Source organism: Athene noctua, chromosome 23 (assembly GCF_965140245.1).
Source record: "Athene noctua chromosome 23, bAthNoc1.hap1.1, whole genome shotgun sequence".
Taxonomy (NCBI): Eukaryota; Metazoa; Chordata; class Aves; order Strigiformes; family Strigidae; genus Athene; species Athene noctua.
In genome coordinates, this window is record NC_134059.1 from 1,682,155 (window position 1) to 1,699,379 (window position 17,225).

Consider the following 17,225-nt stretch of genomic DNA (forward strand, 5'->3'; position numbering starts at 1 on the left):
AGCTGGGGTCAGCTGTCCTGGCTGTGTCCCCTCCAGAGATCTTGCCCACCCCGTCCCACTGGGAGAAATGTCAGAAGGAGCCTTGGTGCTGTGTAAGCACTGCTCAGCAGCAGCCACCACACCAGGGTGCTGCCAACACCCTGCAGCTCCCAGCATAACCCACAGCACGGTGGGGCTGATGTAGGGGAAAACCCATTCCAGCTCAGCCAGACCCAGTACAGTCTCCACCCCTTATTCCATACCATTTACGTTATGCCCAGGTCCCACATAATATTCATTTATCCATTCCATAAGCTTTCTTCACTCCTTCAGATGTTCAGTGACTTGGCTCCCATCTGTCAAGACAGATGCTCAGGACAGAAGTATGCTTGATGTTGGACTCCAGCACCGGCTAGGTTTGGGTCGTCATTGCACGCATCTGGTTCACTCTTCGTCGTTCCTACTTCCTCCATCACGTCCTGCAACATACAACTCATCCCACAGATTACTTTCCCCCCAAGGTTAAATGTCCTTGAGGCACACACTGAGTAGTCCCACCCTCCCGCATTACCCACCAAGTACATCCAGGTCCCTGAGCAAAGACAATCCCACGAGTGGGCTTGCCTTTTCCCAAGGGAGGAGCAATCCGCACTGCCTTCCCCAGCCATTTCCCTGTGTGTGCTACAGGGACCTTATCTCCTCCCACAGGATGAAGGGGGTTTGTTTGGGCAGGACCAGGACGGTTAACAGATCCTCTGGTGTTAATTAGCCAAGTGGCTTCTGCTAAATTGATAACCCCGTGCTTCCAACATGCTCTCATCATAGTCTTCAACAGTCCATTACATCTTTCAATCTTTCCAGACGCTTGTGGGTAATAAGGGATGTGACACACCCACTCAATGCCGTGTTTCTTTGCCCAGGAGTTTATAAGATTATTTCGAAAATGGGTCCTGTTCTCTGATTTGATTCTTTCAGGAGTACCATGCCGACATAAAATTGGCCTTTCAAGACCCAAGATGGTATTTCGGGCAGTGGCATGATTTACAGGGTACGTTTCAATCCAACCCGTAGTTGCTTCTACCATGGTGAGTATGTAGCGCTTGCCTTGGCGTGTTCGTGGCAGTGGTCCAATAGAGTCAATCTGCCAGGCCTCACCGTATTGAAAACTCAGCCATCGCCCTCTGTTCCAGGGAGACTTTACTCGTGTGGCTCGCTTGATTGCAGCACATGTTTCACATTCGTGAGTGACCTGTGAGATGGCCTCCATGGTCAGGTCCACCCCTCCATCACGAGCCCATCTGTACGTTGCATCTCTCCCGAGATGCCCTGATGTTTCATGGGCCCATCGAGCTACAAACAGCTCACCCTTACGCTCCCAGTCCAGGTCCAGCCGAGCTACTTCAATTTTGGCAGCTCTGTTTGCTTGCTCATTGTTTTGATGTTCTTTGGTGGCACGCCTTTTGGGCACATGAGCATCTACATGACGTACCTTTAGAGCCACGTTTTACACTCGGGCAGCGATGTCCTGCCACAATGCAGCAGCCCAGATGGGTTTACCTCTGCGCTGCCAATTGCTCTTCTTCCACTCCTGTAGCCACCCCCACAGGGCGTTAGCCACCATCCAGAAGTCCGTGTAGAGATATAGTACTGGCCACTTCTCCCGTTCAGCGATCTTTAGGGCTAGCTGGATCGCTTTTACTTCTGCAAACTGACTTGACTCTCCTTCTCCTTCAGTGGCCTCAACGACTTGTCTTGTGGGACTCCACACAGCAGCTTTCCACTTCCGATGGCTTCCTACCACACGACAGGATCCATCAGTAAAGAGAGCATAACGCCTCTCATCTTCTGGTAACTCGTTATATGGCGGTGCCTCTTGGGCACGAGCCACCTCCTCAGGCAATGCTCCAAAATCTCTACCTTCTGGCCAGTCCATGATCTCTTCCAGGATCCCTGGATGGTTGGGTTTCCCCAGTCGAGCCCGTTGCGTGATTAATGCTACCCATTTACTCCAGGTAGCACTGGTTGCATGGTGTGTGGAAGGGATGTTTCCTTTGAACATCCAATGTAATACAGGCAGCCGTGGCGCCAAGAGGAGCTGTGCTTCTGTACCAAAAACTTCTGAAGCAGCTTGAATCCCCTCATGTGCTGCCAGTATCTCCTTTTCAGTTGGAGTGTAGTGGGCTTCTGATCCTCAATATCCCCAGTTCCAAAATCCTAATGGTCGACCTCGAGTTTCACCTGGTATCTTCTGCCAGAGGCTCCATGTGAGTCCGTGCTCCCCAGTTGATGTGTGAAGTATATTTTGCACAGCTGGTCCTGTCTGAACAGGCCCAAGAGCTACTGCCCGAGCTATCTCCTGTTTGATGTGCTCAAAGGCTTGTTTCTGCTCAGGACCCCACTCAAAATTGTTCTTCTTTCGGGTCAGTTGATAGAGAGGGCTCACAAGCTGACTGTAACCTGGAATATGCATCCTCCAAAATCCCACAAGTCCTAGGAAAGCTCGTGTTTCCTTCTTGTTGGTCGGTGGAGACACAGTTGCTATCTTGTTGACAACATCCAACGGCACATGACGGCGTCCATCTTGCCATTTTGTTCCCAAAAACTGAATCTCTTGTGCTGGTCCCTTGACCTTGCTTTTCTTTATGGCAAACCCAGCTCTCAGAAGAATCTCAATTACTCTTTGTCCTTTCTTGAACACTTCTTCTGCCTCATTGACGCACACAATGATGTCATCAATGTATTGTAGATGTTCAGGGGCATCACCCTTTTCCAGTGCAGTTTGAATTAGTCCGTGACAAATAGTGGGGCTGTGCTTCCACCCCTGGGGCAGTCGGTTCCAGGTATACTGGACACCCCTCCACGTGAAAGCAAACTGTGGCCTGCACTCTTCTGCCAAAGGAATTGAAAAGAATGCATTGGCAATGTCGATTGTGGCGTACCACTTGGCTGCCTTTGACTCCAGTTCATATTGGAGCTCTAACGTATCTGGTACAGCAGCACTCAGTGGTTGCGTCACTTCATTCAGGCCACGATAGTTTACTGTTAACCTCCACCCTCCGTCAGACTTTCGCACCGGCCATACTGGGCTATTAAAAGGCAAACTTGTCTTATTGATGACACCCTGGCTCTCTAGTTGACGAATCAGTTCTTGGATGGGAGCCAGAGAGTCTCGGATTGTACGATACTGCCATTGGTGCACGGTCCTCGTAGCAATTGGCACCTGTTGTTCTTCAACTTACAAGAGTCCCACAACAAAAGGATCTTCTGAGAGGCCAGGCAGATTAGACAACTGTTTTACCTTCTCTGTGTTCACACTGGCCACACCAAAAGCCCATCGGTATCCTTTTGGGTCTTTGAAGTATCCCCTCTTGAGATAGTCAATGCTCAAGATACAAGGGGCTTCTAGGCCAGTTGCAATGGGATGTTTTTCCCACTTGTCCCCAGTCAAGCTAACCTCGGCCTCCAGTACTGATAGTTCTTGACAGCCCCCTGTCACTCCTGAGATGCAGATAGGTTCTGCCCCTCTATAACTTGACGGCATTAGTGTACATTGTGTCTCGGTGTCAATTAAAGCCTGGTACTTCTGTGGATTTGATGTGCCAGGACATCGAATCCACACTGTCCAACACACCCGATCATCCCTTTCCTCCTCCTGGCTGGAGGCAGGGGCCCTCTATTCCCGGTCTTGGTCACAGTCTTCACTGTCTGACTCCTGCCGTGCCAGGCCGGAGGTTCCTTCTTCAGGATCAAGGGAGGTGATCTCAGTCTTTCTGTATCTGGGAGATCGCTGGTTACTTCCTTGTGGTTTTACACCAGCTACATTAACAACCTTCTTGGATGTCTTCTTGTTGGCAGGGGTCTTTCCTCGCAATTCATGTACACGTGCTTCCAACTTAAAGGTGGGTGACCATCCCACTTCCTCATGTCCTCCCCCTGGTCGCGCAGGAAGAACCAGAGTTCGCCACGTGTCATGCGCCTTGGCTTTCCTTTCCCCCTGACTGGGACAGAAGAGAAATGATTTCTTGGGGAGCTGCTAACATCCAGGGCACTCGCCCGTAGAGATGAGGAGGTACCAAGACTCTCTTCAAAGTTCTGAAGCCAGGAAGAGACTGCCTCCACAGTTGGCGTACATCTTAGTCCTTCTCCTGCATCCATTTCGGGGTAGTGCATCGTGGCCAAGCCGGCAGAATACGAGGATGGCGCACCTTTAATCACCTTCCTCCACATGGCCCGTGTGCATGGGACATCCTCTGGATTTTTAGGGGCTTCATCGTTATCTGGATCACCACAGATGACTTCCAGCACTGCTAATTCTCTCAGGTACTGGACACCTTCATCTGCAGTAGCCCACTTCCCTGGGGTGTGGTCCATAAGATCTTCCTTGAAAGGATACCTTGCTTTAACACTTGAAAGGAGCCGTCTCCACAGTCTGCAAATTGCTGTCTCCTTTCCAATTCCCCTTTCAATTCCTCGATTTCTAGCAAGGGAACCCAGCTGTTGGGCCTCCTTACCTTCCAGCTGTTGAGCATCTGCCCCATTATCCCAGCATCGCAGCAGCCAGGCAGCGATCCGCTCACCCGGCTGGCGGCAGTAGTCTTGCTGCAGATCTCGCAGCTCTGATGACGTCAGGGACCGGGTAGTTTCTGCCTCCTGTTTAGTTCTGTTATTCCCTCTTCTGATTCCTTTGCTGAAGGACCAGCTTCTTCCTCTTCTTTCTCCTCCCTTATTAATCGAGGGTATGGGCCTGTTGTTCTCCTTCTCCGTTGTTTCTTTTCTATTACTGGGGCAATCTCTGTTGTTGTTATTGTTTGAGTTCCCATGTCAACCACAGTCATTTGAGAGTGCTGAACTGCAGCTCGGTAAGCACAGGTACAGCGCTAGAAGTTGGTGATACTCATTGGGATAGGCAAGGCACCCCTCTATCAGGTGATGGGTCAATTTTGTGGGGTTGCTTGCCTGTTCAGGGGTGAGATCTCAGGCTACAGGAGGTGATAACCGTCCTAGGAATCTGCCCAACTCCTTCCACTCCCCCTGCCACCCAGGAACAGGCCGCCTCAGGGCACGTTCTGGTACGGACTCACGCAAAATTTGCCTTCTCTTACACCAAAAGCATACCGAGCTCCACACAACCCACAACAGGCGAACAGCATTAATAAAGAGTATCCATGAGCTAACATAAGGATGACTAAGTACCTCGGGAGCCTGTGAAATAAAACCACTCATGATGTTCCCAATTCCTTGCAGCATGTTCCCGAGCTCAACAAAATAAAGATAAGCAGCGCAATAAACAAGCCCGTGACCAGCACAAGAGCTTGTTGCTTAATAACTATTATAGCTGCAGCACATTTAATACAAAACTGCCGTTGTTTTGCCCCATGTTGGGTGCCAAAATAGACTGTGATGGTTTGACTTTGGCTAAATGCCAAAGTTGCTCTATCACTTCCCCCCCCTCCCCTTTTCCCATTCTTTTCTCAACAGGGCCAAGAGGGGAAAGAAAATAAGACAGACCAACCCTTGTGGGCAAAACAAAAGCAGTTTTAACATAAGCAAAGCAAAGCAAAGGTCCGCACGCAGAAGCAAAAGCAAACAGATTTATTCTCTACTTACCACGGACAGGCGATGTGGGGCTTCTCAGGATCGGGGCTCCCATATGCGGGGTGGTTGCCTCGGAGGACCAAGGGTGACCCCACACCCTTCCTCCTTCCTCCCAGCTTTATACTGAGCAGACGTCACAGGGTCTGGAATATCCCTTGGGTCAGCTGGGGTCAGCTGTCCTGGCTGTGTCCCCTCCAGAGATCTTGCCCACCCCGTCCCACTGGGGGAAATGTCGGAAGGAGCCTTGGTGCTGTGTAAGCCCTGCTCAGCAGCAGCCACAACACCAGGGTGCTGCCAACACCCTGCAGCTCCCAGCATAACGCACAGCACCGTGGGGCTGCTGTAGGGGAAAACCCATTCCAGCTCAGGCAGAGCCAGTAGAGTTGGTTATCAAAATGTAACAGGGTATGGGTGTGTCCTGATCCCGCATGAGCAGACGGAGACGCCGGCACACCTCCTTCAGATCTTCTTCCCAAAGAGGAAGGTGCTGCACACCCTCCCCGCCTGGTCTTGCCCCCGGGGTTGTCACGAAGCACTTTCTTCAGGCCAGGGGCTATGGCAAATGGACAAGTCCCGTCTGGGCGATGGCAGCGGAGGTCTTTGGTCACTCAGCTGTGTTTGCCATGAGCTGAGGAGCCTGGCGTGGCTCCAGGGCCCCTGATCTCTTAAGGGCAAAGCCGACCGCCCGGCTGGGGCAAGGGGCAGCAACGTGGGTCAGGCCCAAAGGAAGCCCCTCCAGGAGCTGAGACTAATCCTGCCTGCTGCTGCATTCCTGTCCCCTCCAGGAGGTCTGGCAGCTGCCTGCACAGCGGGAGCAAGCGCAGAGCCGGTGACAAGAGCGGCGAGAGCAAGCACAGGCAGAACGGGAGGCGTGGGAAGCCCGGCCTGCAGGGGAGGACCGACAGCCCCCCTGGGTACGGGCAGCGATGGGCGCTGCGGAGAGCAGCAGCGACTCTCTCTGTCGGGGCACCCAGGGCAGCAGGTCTCCGGGGGATGGGAGCAGGACTAACTGCAGGGCAGGGCTTGGCCTGCTCATGCCTGTGGGGGAGAGGTTGGCGGCAGCATCCAAGGGGCAGGGGCAGCCCTCAGCCATGATGGCAGGCACGCGGGCCTGAGTCTTCTGGCTCCAGGTCCTGCTGCAGGCCCCTTTCAAGAGTCTTCTGGGAAACGGCACCTCTGTTTGCCATCTGGCTTGCTGAGACTGTCTCTTCCTTGGCAGGCACTCGGCTCCCCTGGTAACCGTCTCCAAAGAAGGGCTGCGCTTCCCCTGGCTCCAAGGCCCATCCCTCCACGGAGGGCAGCCCTGGGGGAAAGAGGGGATTTCTATGACACCCCTCATGAGACAGCAGCAGGGTCTGCAGGCTGGCTTTGGGCTGCTCCGACCCAAGGGGGACTGCCTGGGCACCCAGAAGCTGCTTTCCCTGTGACATGTAAAAGCCCTGGCGGCAGACAGAGGGATCCCTCTCATGGCTGCCTCTCCCCTCGCCACACCACAGAGCGTGTCCTTCCCTGGCACAGTCCTGCCCCAAGACACCTCGCCCCGAGGCGGGACACCTGCACGGGACACCCAAGGCCTTGGCTGCACTTGATCCAGGCCCAGCTGAGCAGCCGCCCCTGGGACCTGCTCAGGGGCTTGGCCACAAGGGGCCTCTCCCGGCTCACAGACACCTCGCGGCTCCATCGCACGCAGATCCCATCCCAGGCGGCCGGAGCTCAGCCTGCGGGACTTCTCTGCCTCCTCCCTGCCCGTAAGATCTCACGCTTCTCTTTCTACCTCCCTGCACTAGATGCTGGTTCCGCAGCAGAGGGGAAACTGCCGGCAGGCTGTAGTAGTGCAGGGGTTAGAACGGATTGTGTCAAAGGACCCACGAGAAAGGGGGTGACCGTTTCCCAGGCTGCGGCGGTGCCAGCACTTCCCAGCAAGGCCTGGGCGCTGCGGGGCGCAGCTCAGGGGCTCCCCAGTGCTGCCCTTCGGAGCTGCTTAACGGCCAGGAGTGGCGTCGGGGGGCTGGGGGGCTGCGCTGGACAACCCTCGCTGACCTTCATGCCCTGAGGTGAACTTCGGCCCAGAATGGGTGAATTCCTGGGTTTGCTGCTGGTCACAGGCAGACAAGTGCGCTCCTGGTCTGTGTTTATCCTTATCAATTTATTCTAAAGGAACAGTCGGCCCCTGGGGCTCTGTGGCAAGCGGGACAGTTTTCCAGCGGCTGCTGGCGTCTGTCCCAGCTCTCAGGGGTGCCGAGGTGGACGGTCCGGCTCTCCAGGGCCGAGGGACGGCGGCTGCTGCCAGGCTGGGATCTCGAAGCTTCGTCGAGGCGCCTGCAGAAAGAGGAGACTGATGAGGTTTTCAAACCCTTGCTCTGCACTAAGAGCGGTGGGCTGTGCTGCTGACAGGGTGTGCCGTAGCGGGCACTGGGGGCAGAGCCTGCAGACAGGCTTTTTTGGATGTGTGACACTGGGTGACCCAAGGACAGCAATTACCTGGCACGCCCGCTGGTTGAACCGCCCCTGTTCTTTCAGCAGAGGCTGGCACCGCCTGGCGGCCTCCTTCCCCAAACACCTCCTTCTCCACAGAACCACGGCCATTCCCTTTAGGAAGAAAGAAAGGAGGTCAGATTAAGCAGAAGTAACCGTTCCTCATCAGGACCATGGTGCCTTCCGAGGGCAGTACTTCTCAAAAGACATTCACAGTGCCAAGAAACAAGGCCTGGACGTTTGGGGGTGCACCTGGTCACCAGTGCAAACAAGGTGTCATTCATGGAGAAAACTTTCAGCGCTAGACCCTTTCCAGCTGACCAGTAGACAGCAAATCCTGACCTGCCCGCAGACTAGGAGACTGCACGTGGTCTTGTTCACACGCCACTTAGTGCATTTTTGGCAACCTGCAAGGTGATGGCAGGTTACGTCCTTCAGAGAGGACAGGAAGATGCTGTCGCCCGTCGCGCTGGGGAAAGAGCTTTTCTGCGCAGCACTTCCCACCGTCCCCCAAAACTAGAGGAAAACCACCAGCCAGTTTTCCAAAGCACAGCTAGAAGCAGAGAGATAAAGGCCCCGAGACGGAATTCACAGCCCTTCCTTTTCGCTGCCTTCAGGTCAGGTGTCCGGCCTGAGGCTGGGTGTCCAGCTTTCACCCGTCCCTGACACCGAGGCGTCACCGAGAGGCCTCAGACATCAAGGAGAACGACGGGGCTGGACTCTGAAGCTGGGGCTGCTCCCATCCTGGCCAGGGCAGGCCTGCAGCCCCGGCACTGTCTGCTGCTCTCAGCCAGCCCCAGCTGCCGGCGCATCCTCTGCGCTCTCCCTGCCGGCCACTGGCAGGGTGCTGCCCCCTCAGCACTGAGCAGCCACCAGCTCCTCAGCAAGTCCCTCCCGCACTCAAGGCGTGAGCACCACCAGCTCCGGCCAGCTGGACACCACCGTCTGCCCAGAACAGCTCTGGCCCCAGTAAGGCTGTAACTGGGGCAGCAGCGGTTCCTGGGGCTCGGCTGGAACCCCAACTGCCAGCAGAGACTCGACCCTCTCTGCAGCTCGACAGCGCCCGCAAGGCCCGAAACTGAGCGTGGCCGCAGGGAGGCTCTGGGCGGCCCCTTCCTACTGTGCAGGCTACGCCTTGTCCCTCCACGCATCTAAAACCTCAGCTTGCCAAGGCTCTGCTTAACAGGGACAGACACCCACCCTGGGCTGGCACGGCCCGTTCCAGCTCCTTCAGGATTTCCTGGAGGACTTCTGAGTACCGCTGCGAGGGTTGTCCCACTTCAGCATTATCCTTTGCTCTTTGAGGACCTGAACAGAAAGTCCAGAGTTAAATTTCTCACCAATACAATCCTGGAAACGAGTGCTACGTCTACCAAGTCAGTCAAGGCTGACTACTCACGCCTGCGATGCCAGCGAAGCTCCAGCGCAGGATCCGCACGACGAGCTGGCAGAGCCCTCCCTGTACCCACATCTGCAACCAAACACCCACAAGAATTCCCATCAGGCACCGTCATGACCGAGCAGCAGAACATACAAGTGGATCACGCAAGGACACTGCACACACAGTGCAGGCCCACGTTCTCACAGCCACCAGAGACGCCTCGCTCACATCGGGGCTTTGAGCCGGCGGCTCTCCAAGGAGGTTCAAAGCCGTGACGTACCCGTGCGATCTCCCTGAGCTTCTGCCCTGGATCGCAGCTGGGAAGCTGCAGAGCCATCGCCTCCAGACACCTCTGTGAACAGACAGAACAGAGAAGCTCCCAGGACCTATTTCTATACACCTCTGCAGGGCTGAACGGCCGCGAAGGCAGTTCCCACACGGGAGTGCTCCGTGGCACTCCTCTCCCCCCTCCATCAGGAGCGCTGTGCAGACAGGTACTGGGTGCCTGGAGCAGGCGGATGGAAAACCAAACATGCACAGAGGCGTTGGGAGCAAGGACCCCCTGGAGTGCACACCAGCTCTGAGCTCCTTGGCAAGGCAGAGTGCTCACAGCATCCAGTCCCTCTCTGCTCCTCTTCTGCACGGCTGAGCGTGGGCCGAGAGAGTGTTAAGTGAAATTTCACACAAACGGAGTATTAAAACCCGAGTGCTCACTCATTCAAGGGACGTACCTGTGGGATGGCCCTGATCCTCCCTCACTAGAGCCGGCTGAGCCGTCGAGTGGCCACTGGCTCCGGGCACAGCTGTAAGCAAGCAGGTTCCCATTAGAGGTTGTGAGCTCCTTTCCCAGTGACCTGCAGCGACTGCAGGGGGTCAGGTAATGCCCTGGGACCCAGACATGGGGGGAGATTTCCAGAGGTGCAGAGGGGCCGGGGTGACCTGGGAGCTGCACCCGGAGGCTTTCAAAATACGGTTTCCAGGCCCTGTGCAAGAGCCCTCAAGCACCGGACGGACAAACGTACGGCCCCTGGGGATTTCTCCCTGGCACGTGGTTTCTGGGCGGAAAAGGCGCCCCCGTGAAAACGTTATTGTTCCCGTGTCTGGTGGAGAAGAGCCCAGAGGCTGCCCCAGTGCTGCCCCATCTGTGCCCCGGGCTGTGGGCTGGGGCTGTGTGTCCCATGGCGACCTGGGCTCTGCCTCCCGCTGCCCGTGGAGCTGGACACAGCTGGCCCGGCCCAGCCCGGCCCCGCGGCTCTCCCGGCTCTGCCCCGCCACCACCCTAGCCCCGCTGTCAGCCCGAGGTGCAGTGGGTGCTGCCCCACGCTGCCAGGGCTGGGCGCTGGCCCTCACCTGCCCACCTACCTAATGCCCGCGCTCGCCACGGAGCGGCCCCGGCCCCCTGGGCTCGCAGGGCCACCAGAAGCAGGAGGAGGATGAGCGTGGGAGTCATGGTCCCCTTCACCTGCACCTGCACCCGCACCATGTCACTGCCGCTGCTACCGCTGCTGCCGCTGCTGGCACGTCTGATGTGGTGCCCGGGCACAGCACTGCACACCCCGGCGTGGCACCGCAGGGCTCTGTGACGTCACAGTGCGGCCTCTCCCCCGCAGCCACGGCCCTGGGGCAGGGGCACGTTGGAGAGGAGACGCTCTGGCAAGAGCATCTTTTTTTCCCAGCTGAGGGCAACAGGCGGCAAGCGTGATGGAGGGCTGCTGCACCGCGGCTCTCAGCTCTGAGCTGTGCAGCTTGTTCCCCATGCTCCTGCGGCTCTCCAGCACGGGGAAGGTTTTCAGGAGCTCCTTCCCAAAGGGTTGCAGTGGTTGAGAAAATGTTTTACCAAACAACGTCAAACTTCGTATGGAGCAAGGAGGCCTGAGCGACTCAAGTCTACAGAGAAGATATCCTCAGCTTGACACACATCCTGGCAGAGCTGCTGAAACAAGGCGCGTAAGAAAGAACAGCTCGGCCAGACAACAGAGCTGGGAAACATCCAAGGAGAAGAAATCGTCCCCAAAAGACTCGTGACCATAAAAGGGAAAAGGAGTAGGGGAGTAGCTCCCCAAACGACCACCCGAGATCCCCGCGCACGCGTAGTGTAGGTTTGCAACGCCAGCATTATGGAAACGCAGCAGATAGGCAAAAAGGTGGAGACTTCTCCAAAACCGGATGAACATTCATGTCTTTAAGGTACATCAAGGATGACCTTTTGTTTCAGTGTGTGCGTGACCCGCCACGCACCCAGCGCCGAATAAAGGAATGCCTGCTTCTGAACGCTGCGCTGGTGTTGAGAGGTTTGTTCCCGACTGCGGTGACACAGTGGGGCTGTCCACTCTCCAAAGCTGCAGCTGCTGGGCTGGGGGGTGGCTGGACAGGGCTGGGGGCTGCTGTGAGAGCCCTGCCTGAGGGTCCCAGCGGGCTCAGGGGACCATGTGGCAACCAGGACTCCTGGGTCGTGGTGCCGGGGTTGCCCTGAGCCCTGAGGCTCCTGTGGGCATGGCCTGTTCCCCTCGTGAGGGGCCATCCAGGGCCAGCTGGCCCTGGGCGCTGGTACCCCTTGGGGTTTTTTCTTGGATATGAAAATGTGTCCTGCGTCCCAGGAGCTGGGTGCATACAGCTCCAGCCCCAGCTCCCACAGGGCCTCTCTCCCGAGCTGGCTGGAAATGCCACTGCTGTAAATTAGCCCGTTACCTTGAACCAGTCCCCTTTGGTAGAACCTCTGCTCCTTCCCACAGGATCCTCTTGTGGCACCAGGCTGGCAGATTACGTCCTGGGCTTGGGGGTGCTATCTCTTTCTTGGTGTTACATGGCCAGAGCCCTTGTCCTGGGCCCTTCTCACAGCCCCACTTCTGCTTTAGCCCTGTCCCTGGAAAAGCGTAAGGCTGGCATTCATAAACTGGGGCACAGCCCAGCTCTGCAGCCACAGCAGTTTATGACACCCGCATCTGTCACCCCCTGGGCGAGGACCTGGCTGACAGGCTTTGAGCTAGTTTACCCGGAGTCTGAGGCTGAAAACTAGGGTGCAGCCAGGGAGCAGCAGAGCTCACAGCCCGGCCTCTCTGATGTCTCCAGGAAATTTTCTTCTCTGCTCATACTGAACTTGTAAATAGAAGAATGCCAGGGGCAGGTTCTGATTTAAGACCCAGTGAAAAGAAGGAACCAGGAGATAAGGGAGTGAGTTACTCCAACTTTGCATAAAGAATGGCTGCCTAACAACTATACCTTTGAAGAGCAGCTAAAAGAGTAGTAAGAGGGGAACATTCTGTCCCAGAAGGCACCAGATGCTTGGATGATTGTCTGAGAAGTATGAATTCAGCAAGAATCAGCAATAACTGAAGGGAAAGGGAAAGGCAGTGAGGTGGAGGGGGGCAGGGGGAGACTGTGACCACTGACTCAATCCAAGACCAAAAAGAATTGGCCCCCCCATGCCTGTAAGGATCATGTGTGCTAATTTACACAGAAACCGAGGGTAATTTAAATATAACTAACGAATAGCATATGGAATGGTAATTACAGACCCATGAGTGTAATCTTAGATAGGTTTTTACTAACCATGTAACAAGATGAATAGGCTGCAGTCCCTTTGTGTAGCATGCTAGGTTTGTGGAATTATCACCTGGCCCCCATCTTTGCACAGAAATGGCTTAAACTGATATCTCAGCTCTGTGTGTGAGATTGGATTTTTTGCACGCAGGGTAGTGAACACTGAAGGACAACAAAAGCCCTGTAAGAATTAACAGAAAAACACACTACTCCTATTACTATAGGAACTCACAAAATCACAGAATTGTCTAGTTTGGAAAACACCTTGAAGACCATCTAGTCCAACCCAGCACTGACAGTTCCCAACTCCCCCAGATCCCTCAGCGCTGGCTCAGCCCGACTCTTCAACCCCTCCAGGGATCCCGGGGACTCCCCCCCTGCCCTGGGCAGCCCACTCCAACGCCCAACAGCCCCTTCTGCACAGAAATCCTTCCTCAGAGCCAGCCTGACCCTGCCCTGGGCAGCTTGAGGCCATTCCCTCGGGGCCTGGCGCTGGCTCCTTGGCTCCAGAGACTCATCCCCCCTCTCTGCACCCTCCTGGCAGGGAGTTGCAGAGGGCCAGGAGGTCTCCCCTCAGCCTCCTCTTCTCCAGACTGAACCCCCCCAGTTCCCCCAGCCGCTCCCCAGCAGACCTGTGCTCCAGACCCTGCCCCAGCTCCGTTGCCCTTCTCTGGCCACGCTCGAGTCATTCAATGGCCTTTTTGGGGTGAGGGGCCCAAAACTGAACCCACTCAGCGAGGGGCGGCCTCACCAGTGCCCAGAACAGGGCTCAGATCCCTTCCCTGTCCCTGCTGGCCACGCCAGTGCTGACACAAGCCAGGATGCCATTGGCCTTCTTGGCCCCCTGGGCACACTGCTGGCTCATTATCAGTCCCCCCCAGGTCCCTCTCTGACCGGCAGCTCTCCAGCCACTCCTCCCCAGGCCTGTAGCCCTGCTGGGGGTTGCTGTGGCCCAAGGGCAGCCCCCGGCATTTGCCCTTAGTGAAACTCCCCCAGTTGGGCTCAGCCCATGGCTCCAGCCTGGCCAGGTCTCTCTGCAGAGCCTCCCTACCCTCGAGCAGATCAACACTCCCACCCAACTGGGTGTCATCTGCAAACTGACTGAGGGTGCACTCGATCCCCTCGTCCAGATCATCAATAAAGATGTTAAACAGGAGTGGCCCCAAAACCCAGCCCTGGGGGACACCACTCGTGACCGGCCGCCAACTGGATTTAACTCCGTTCACCACAACTCTTTGGGCCCGGCCATCCAGCCAATTATTACCCAGCAAACCGTGCAATCATCCAAGTCTCGAGCAGTCAGTTTTGCCAGGAGAATGCTGTGGGAAACGGTGTCAAAGGCCTTACTAAAGTCGAGGCAGACAGCATCCACAGCCTTTCCCTCATCAATAAGCAGGTGGCCCTGTCGTAGAAGGAGATCAGGTTTGTCAGGCAGGACCTGCCTTTCCTAAACCCATGCTGACTGGGCCTGAGCATCTGGTTGTCCTGCATGTGCTGTACGATGGTACTCAGGATGAGCTGCTCCATCAGCTTCCCAGGCACCAAAGTCAAGCTGACAGCCCTGTAATTTACTGGATCATCCTTCTGACCCTTCTTATGGATGGGCGTCACATTGGCCAGTCTCCAATCTGTTGGGACCTCCCCGGTCAGCCAGGACTGCTGGGAAACGATGGAAAGTGGCTTGGCGAGCACCCAGCCAGCTCCTTCAGCACCCTCGAGTGTATCCCATCTGGTCCCATAGACTTGTGTGTGTCTACATGATGCAGCAGGTCACTGACTGTCTCCTGGATTGCGGGGAGGTCATTCTCCCAGTCTCTGTCATCTGGCTGAGGAGGATGGATTCCCTCAATACAGCTCAACATGCTGGGGGGGCTCCCGGGGGCTCTGGGGGTAGGGCTGCCCGGTGCCTGTGCCCAGGGGGGTCTGTGTCCTTCCCCCTCCCCTCCCCAGCTCTGACTTTACTCCTGGGCCTGCCCCGGCCGGGCCCAGCTCCAGCTGACCAGGAGCACACACGCCCGCCCCCCCGCCCCCCAGGCATCCAGCGGGCAGGAGAAACCCCGACACCTGCCCAAGGGCCCCAGGGGTGACCCCAGTACTGACCGCAGCCGGGCCGCAGCTGGAGCAAAGGCTGCAGCTCCCGAGACCAACATGGCCGCCGGTGAGCCCCGTGCCCGGGACTGCAGCTCCCAGCATGCCCCGGGAACCAACATGGCCACCGGTGAGCCCCGTGCCCGGGACTGCAGCTCCCAGCATGCCCCGGGAACCAACATGGCCGCCGGTGAGCCCCGTGCCCGGGACTGCAGCTCCCAGCATGCCCCGGGGCACCCGTTCCCGCGGTCTGACCCTGCGCGGACACCGTCCCCCGGCCCGGCCCCGCCCCCCAGCCCCATGGCCGCCTCCCCGGGCTGCTCCGGCCGGTGGAGCAGGGGAGAGGCGGGGGAAGAGTTGCAGGAGAAGAAGAAGAAGGAGAAAGAGAAGAGGAGGGAGGGACAGAGCGGCGGAGAGAGGTGGGACAGGGCGTTGGGCTGCTGGAGAGGGACGGGCGGTGGGCAGAGGGATGGGAAACGGGCAGTGGGACGAGGAGAGGGGGGGGAGCTGGGCAGGGAGTGGGGGAAGGAGAAATGCTGGTGAGGAGCCGGGCAGAGGGGCAGAGCGGGAGGAGGGTGGAGGGGAAGGGGACAGCGGGTGCAGGAAGGAAGAGAGTGGTGAGCCTCAGGACGGAGGGACAGCGAGAGGAGAAGGGCAGGAAGGAGGACAGAGGGACGGACAGACACAGGCAGGGCGAGTGAGCGGGCCGGGGGGCGAGAGACAGCAAAGGCACCAGCAGAGTGGAGGGACAGAGACATGGGACAGGGAGCAGGAGAGAGGGACGGAGGGGAGAGCAAGGGAGAGGCAGGGACAGAGAGCAGGGCACGGAGCAAGAGAAGATGGAAACAGTCCCAGGAGACTGAGAAACAGGGTGTGGGTCAGGACAAGGGTCCGAGAAGGACACAACAGCGATGGCCTCCGGGATGGAGATGGAGGAAGAGCAAAAGGGGATGGGGGGCAGAACCGAGTCCCAGAGAGAGGGCCCAGGCAGCTGAGCAGGGGAGACAGGGGGGAGAGAGGGGACAGACTGCAGGAGAGAGAGGGAAAATAAGGCCAGGAAGCAGCACCTGGTGACAGAAAAAAGAGGACAGGGAGCGGAAGAGAGAGATGTGGAGAAAGGAAGAAAATAGCAACAGGCCATAGGACAGACTGGGAGGAATGAGGAACCACAGACAGGGAGTCAGACAGAGAAAGACAACATAGTGATGGGCTAAACACAGGGAGGAATTAAAAAATGGGGGCAGGGATCCAGACAGAGAGCGATAGGATGCACCAAAAAGAGCAGTTATGGGTGAGTGCCCCCGTTTCTCAAGCGCTCCCCCTGAACTGCATTACTGGGAGCCTCAAGAAAGGTGCTGCCTGCAAAAGCCCTGCCCTGGGCCCAGTCCTGTGCACTAATATTGGTGCTGATCATCACACTACAAAATGGCCAGGACGGGAAAAAAAGCTCATCTGGGGGAAGAAAAATTGCCCAGCTTTTTTTTTTCTTTGTCTGCTTGTTTGTTTTGATTTTTAAAAAGTATGATGTAAGCTCTAAATACAACCTGCAAAGGAAAAAGGAACCGGGTGTGACAGGCTGGACACATTTAAAGGCTGAACCCATTCAACAGCTGCACAAACCATCGCTAACTTTCACTGTGCACATTCCCCCCCCGCCTGCAGGTGCAGGCAGCCTCCCTGTGTCTTGAGTGTTCCCCAGCAACAGCACCAGCAGGCAGCTCAAAAAAACGTACTGCCTACAAAAACTTGAGCACATTGTTAGTGATTTCCTATGGTGATACAGAGCTAACCCTTTCATTAAATGTGGTGTTCAGCAGATGAGTTTGGTAGCAGAAGAAATCCCACTAGAAAGGCAGGCTTCTGCTTTAAACTACTTTGAACAATAGCAGGAAATCTAGACAAATGTAAATTTAATTAGCTTGATAATTTTAAGATAGATGTAAAATTTAAAAAAAAAATTAAAAAGATGGCAGTGATGATGTTGCTCAACTGTCAGAAAGGCAGCACAGTAAGAAATACTTCTCATTGTGCGTTAAGGGTGGAACATCCAGTACTGATTGAATTCAGTAGTGAAAGCCCTCGACTGTTTGGATATGGGATTTGCCCCAAAAGAGTTTTGTTTGAAAATACTATAAATTAAAGCAGCGGCTTGCCAGACTCTTTGAAA

The 17,225-nt window shown here is 56.2% G+C and overlaps 1 protein-coding gene across 1 annotated transcript; it reads right to left on the minus strand.

Moving 5' to 3' along the window:
- Positions 1-7,421: 7,421 nt before the first annotated feature.
- LOC141969739 (uncharacterized) lies at positions 7,422-12,688 on the minus strand. The gene is made up of 8 exons (XM_074925817.1): positions 12,650-12,688; positions 12,119-12,212; positions 10,162-10,233; positions 9,711-9,782; positions 9,449-9,520; positions 9,250-9,357; positions 8,056-8,163; positions 7,422-7,893 (listed from the first exon to the last, which is right to left on the minus strand). Exons 1-8 carry the CDS (start codon positions 12,686-12,688, stop codon positions 7,721-7,723), a joined length of 738 nt encoding a protein of 245 aa, XP_074781918.1. The 3' UTR covers positions 7,422-7,720.
- Positions 12,689-17,225: the final 4,537 nt, after the last annotated feature.

What these genes read in the sequence shown, in the direction of transcription:
- LOC141969739 (XM_074925817.1), bottom strand. Translation starts at nt 12,688, where the DNA reads ATGTTCCCCTCTTACTACTCTTTTAGCTGCTCTTCAAAG. An exon ending in GGATCAGGGCCATCCCACAG is followed by an intron (nt 9,783 to 10,161) that starts GTACGTCCCTTG and finishes GTCTGTTCACAG; the next exon opens with AGGTGTCTGGAGGCGATGGC. An exon ending in TCAACCAGCGGGCGTGCCAG is followed by an intron (nt 7,894 to 8,055) that starts GTAATTGCTGTC and finishes CTCTTTCTGCAG; the next exon opens with GCGCCTCGACGAAGCTTCGA.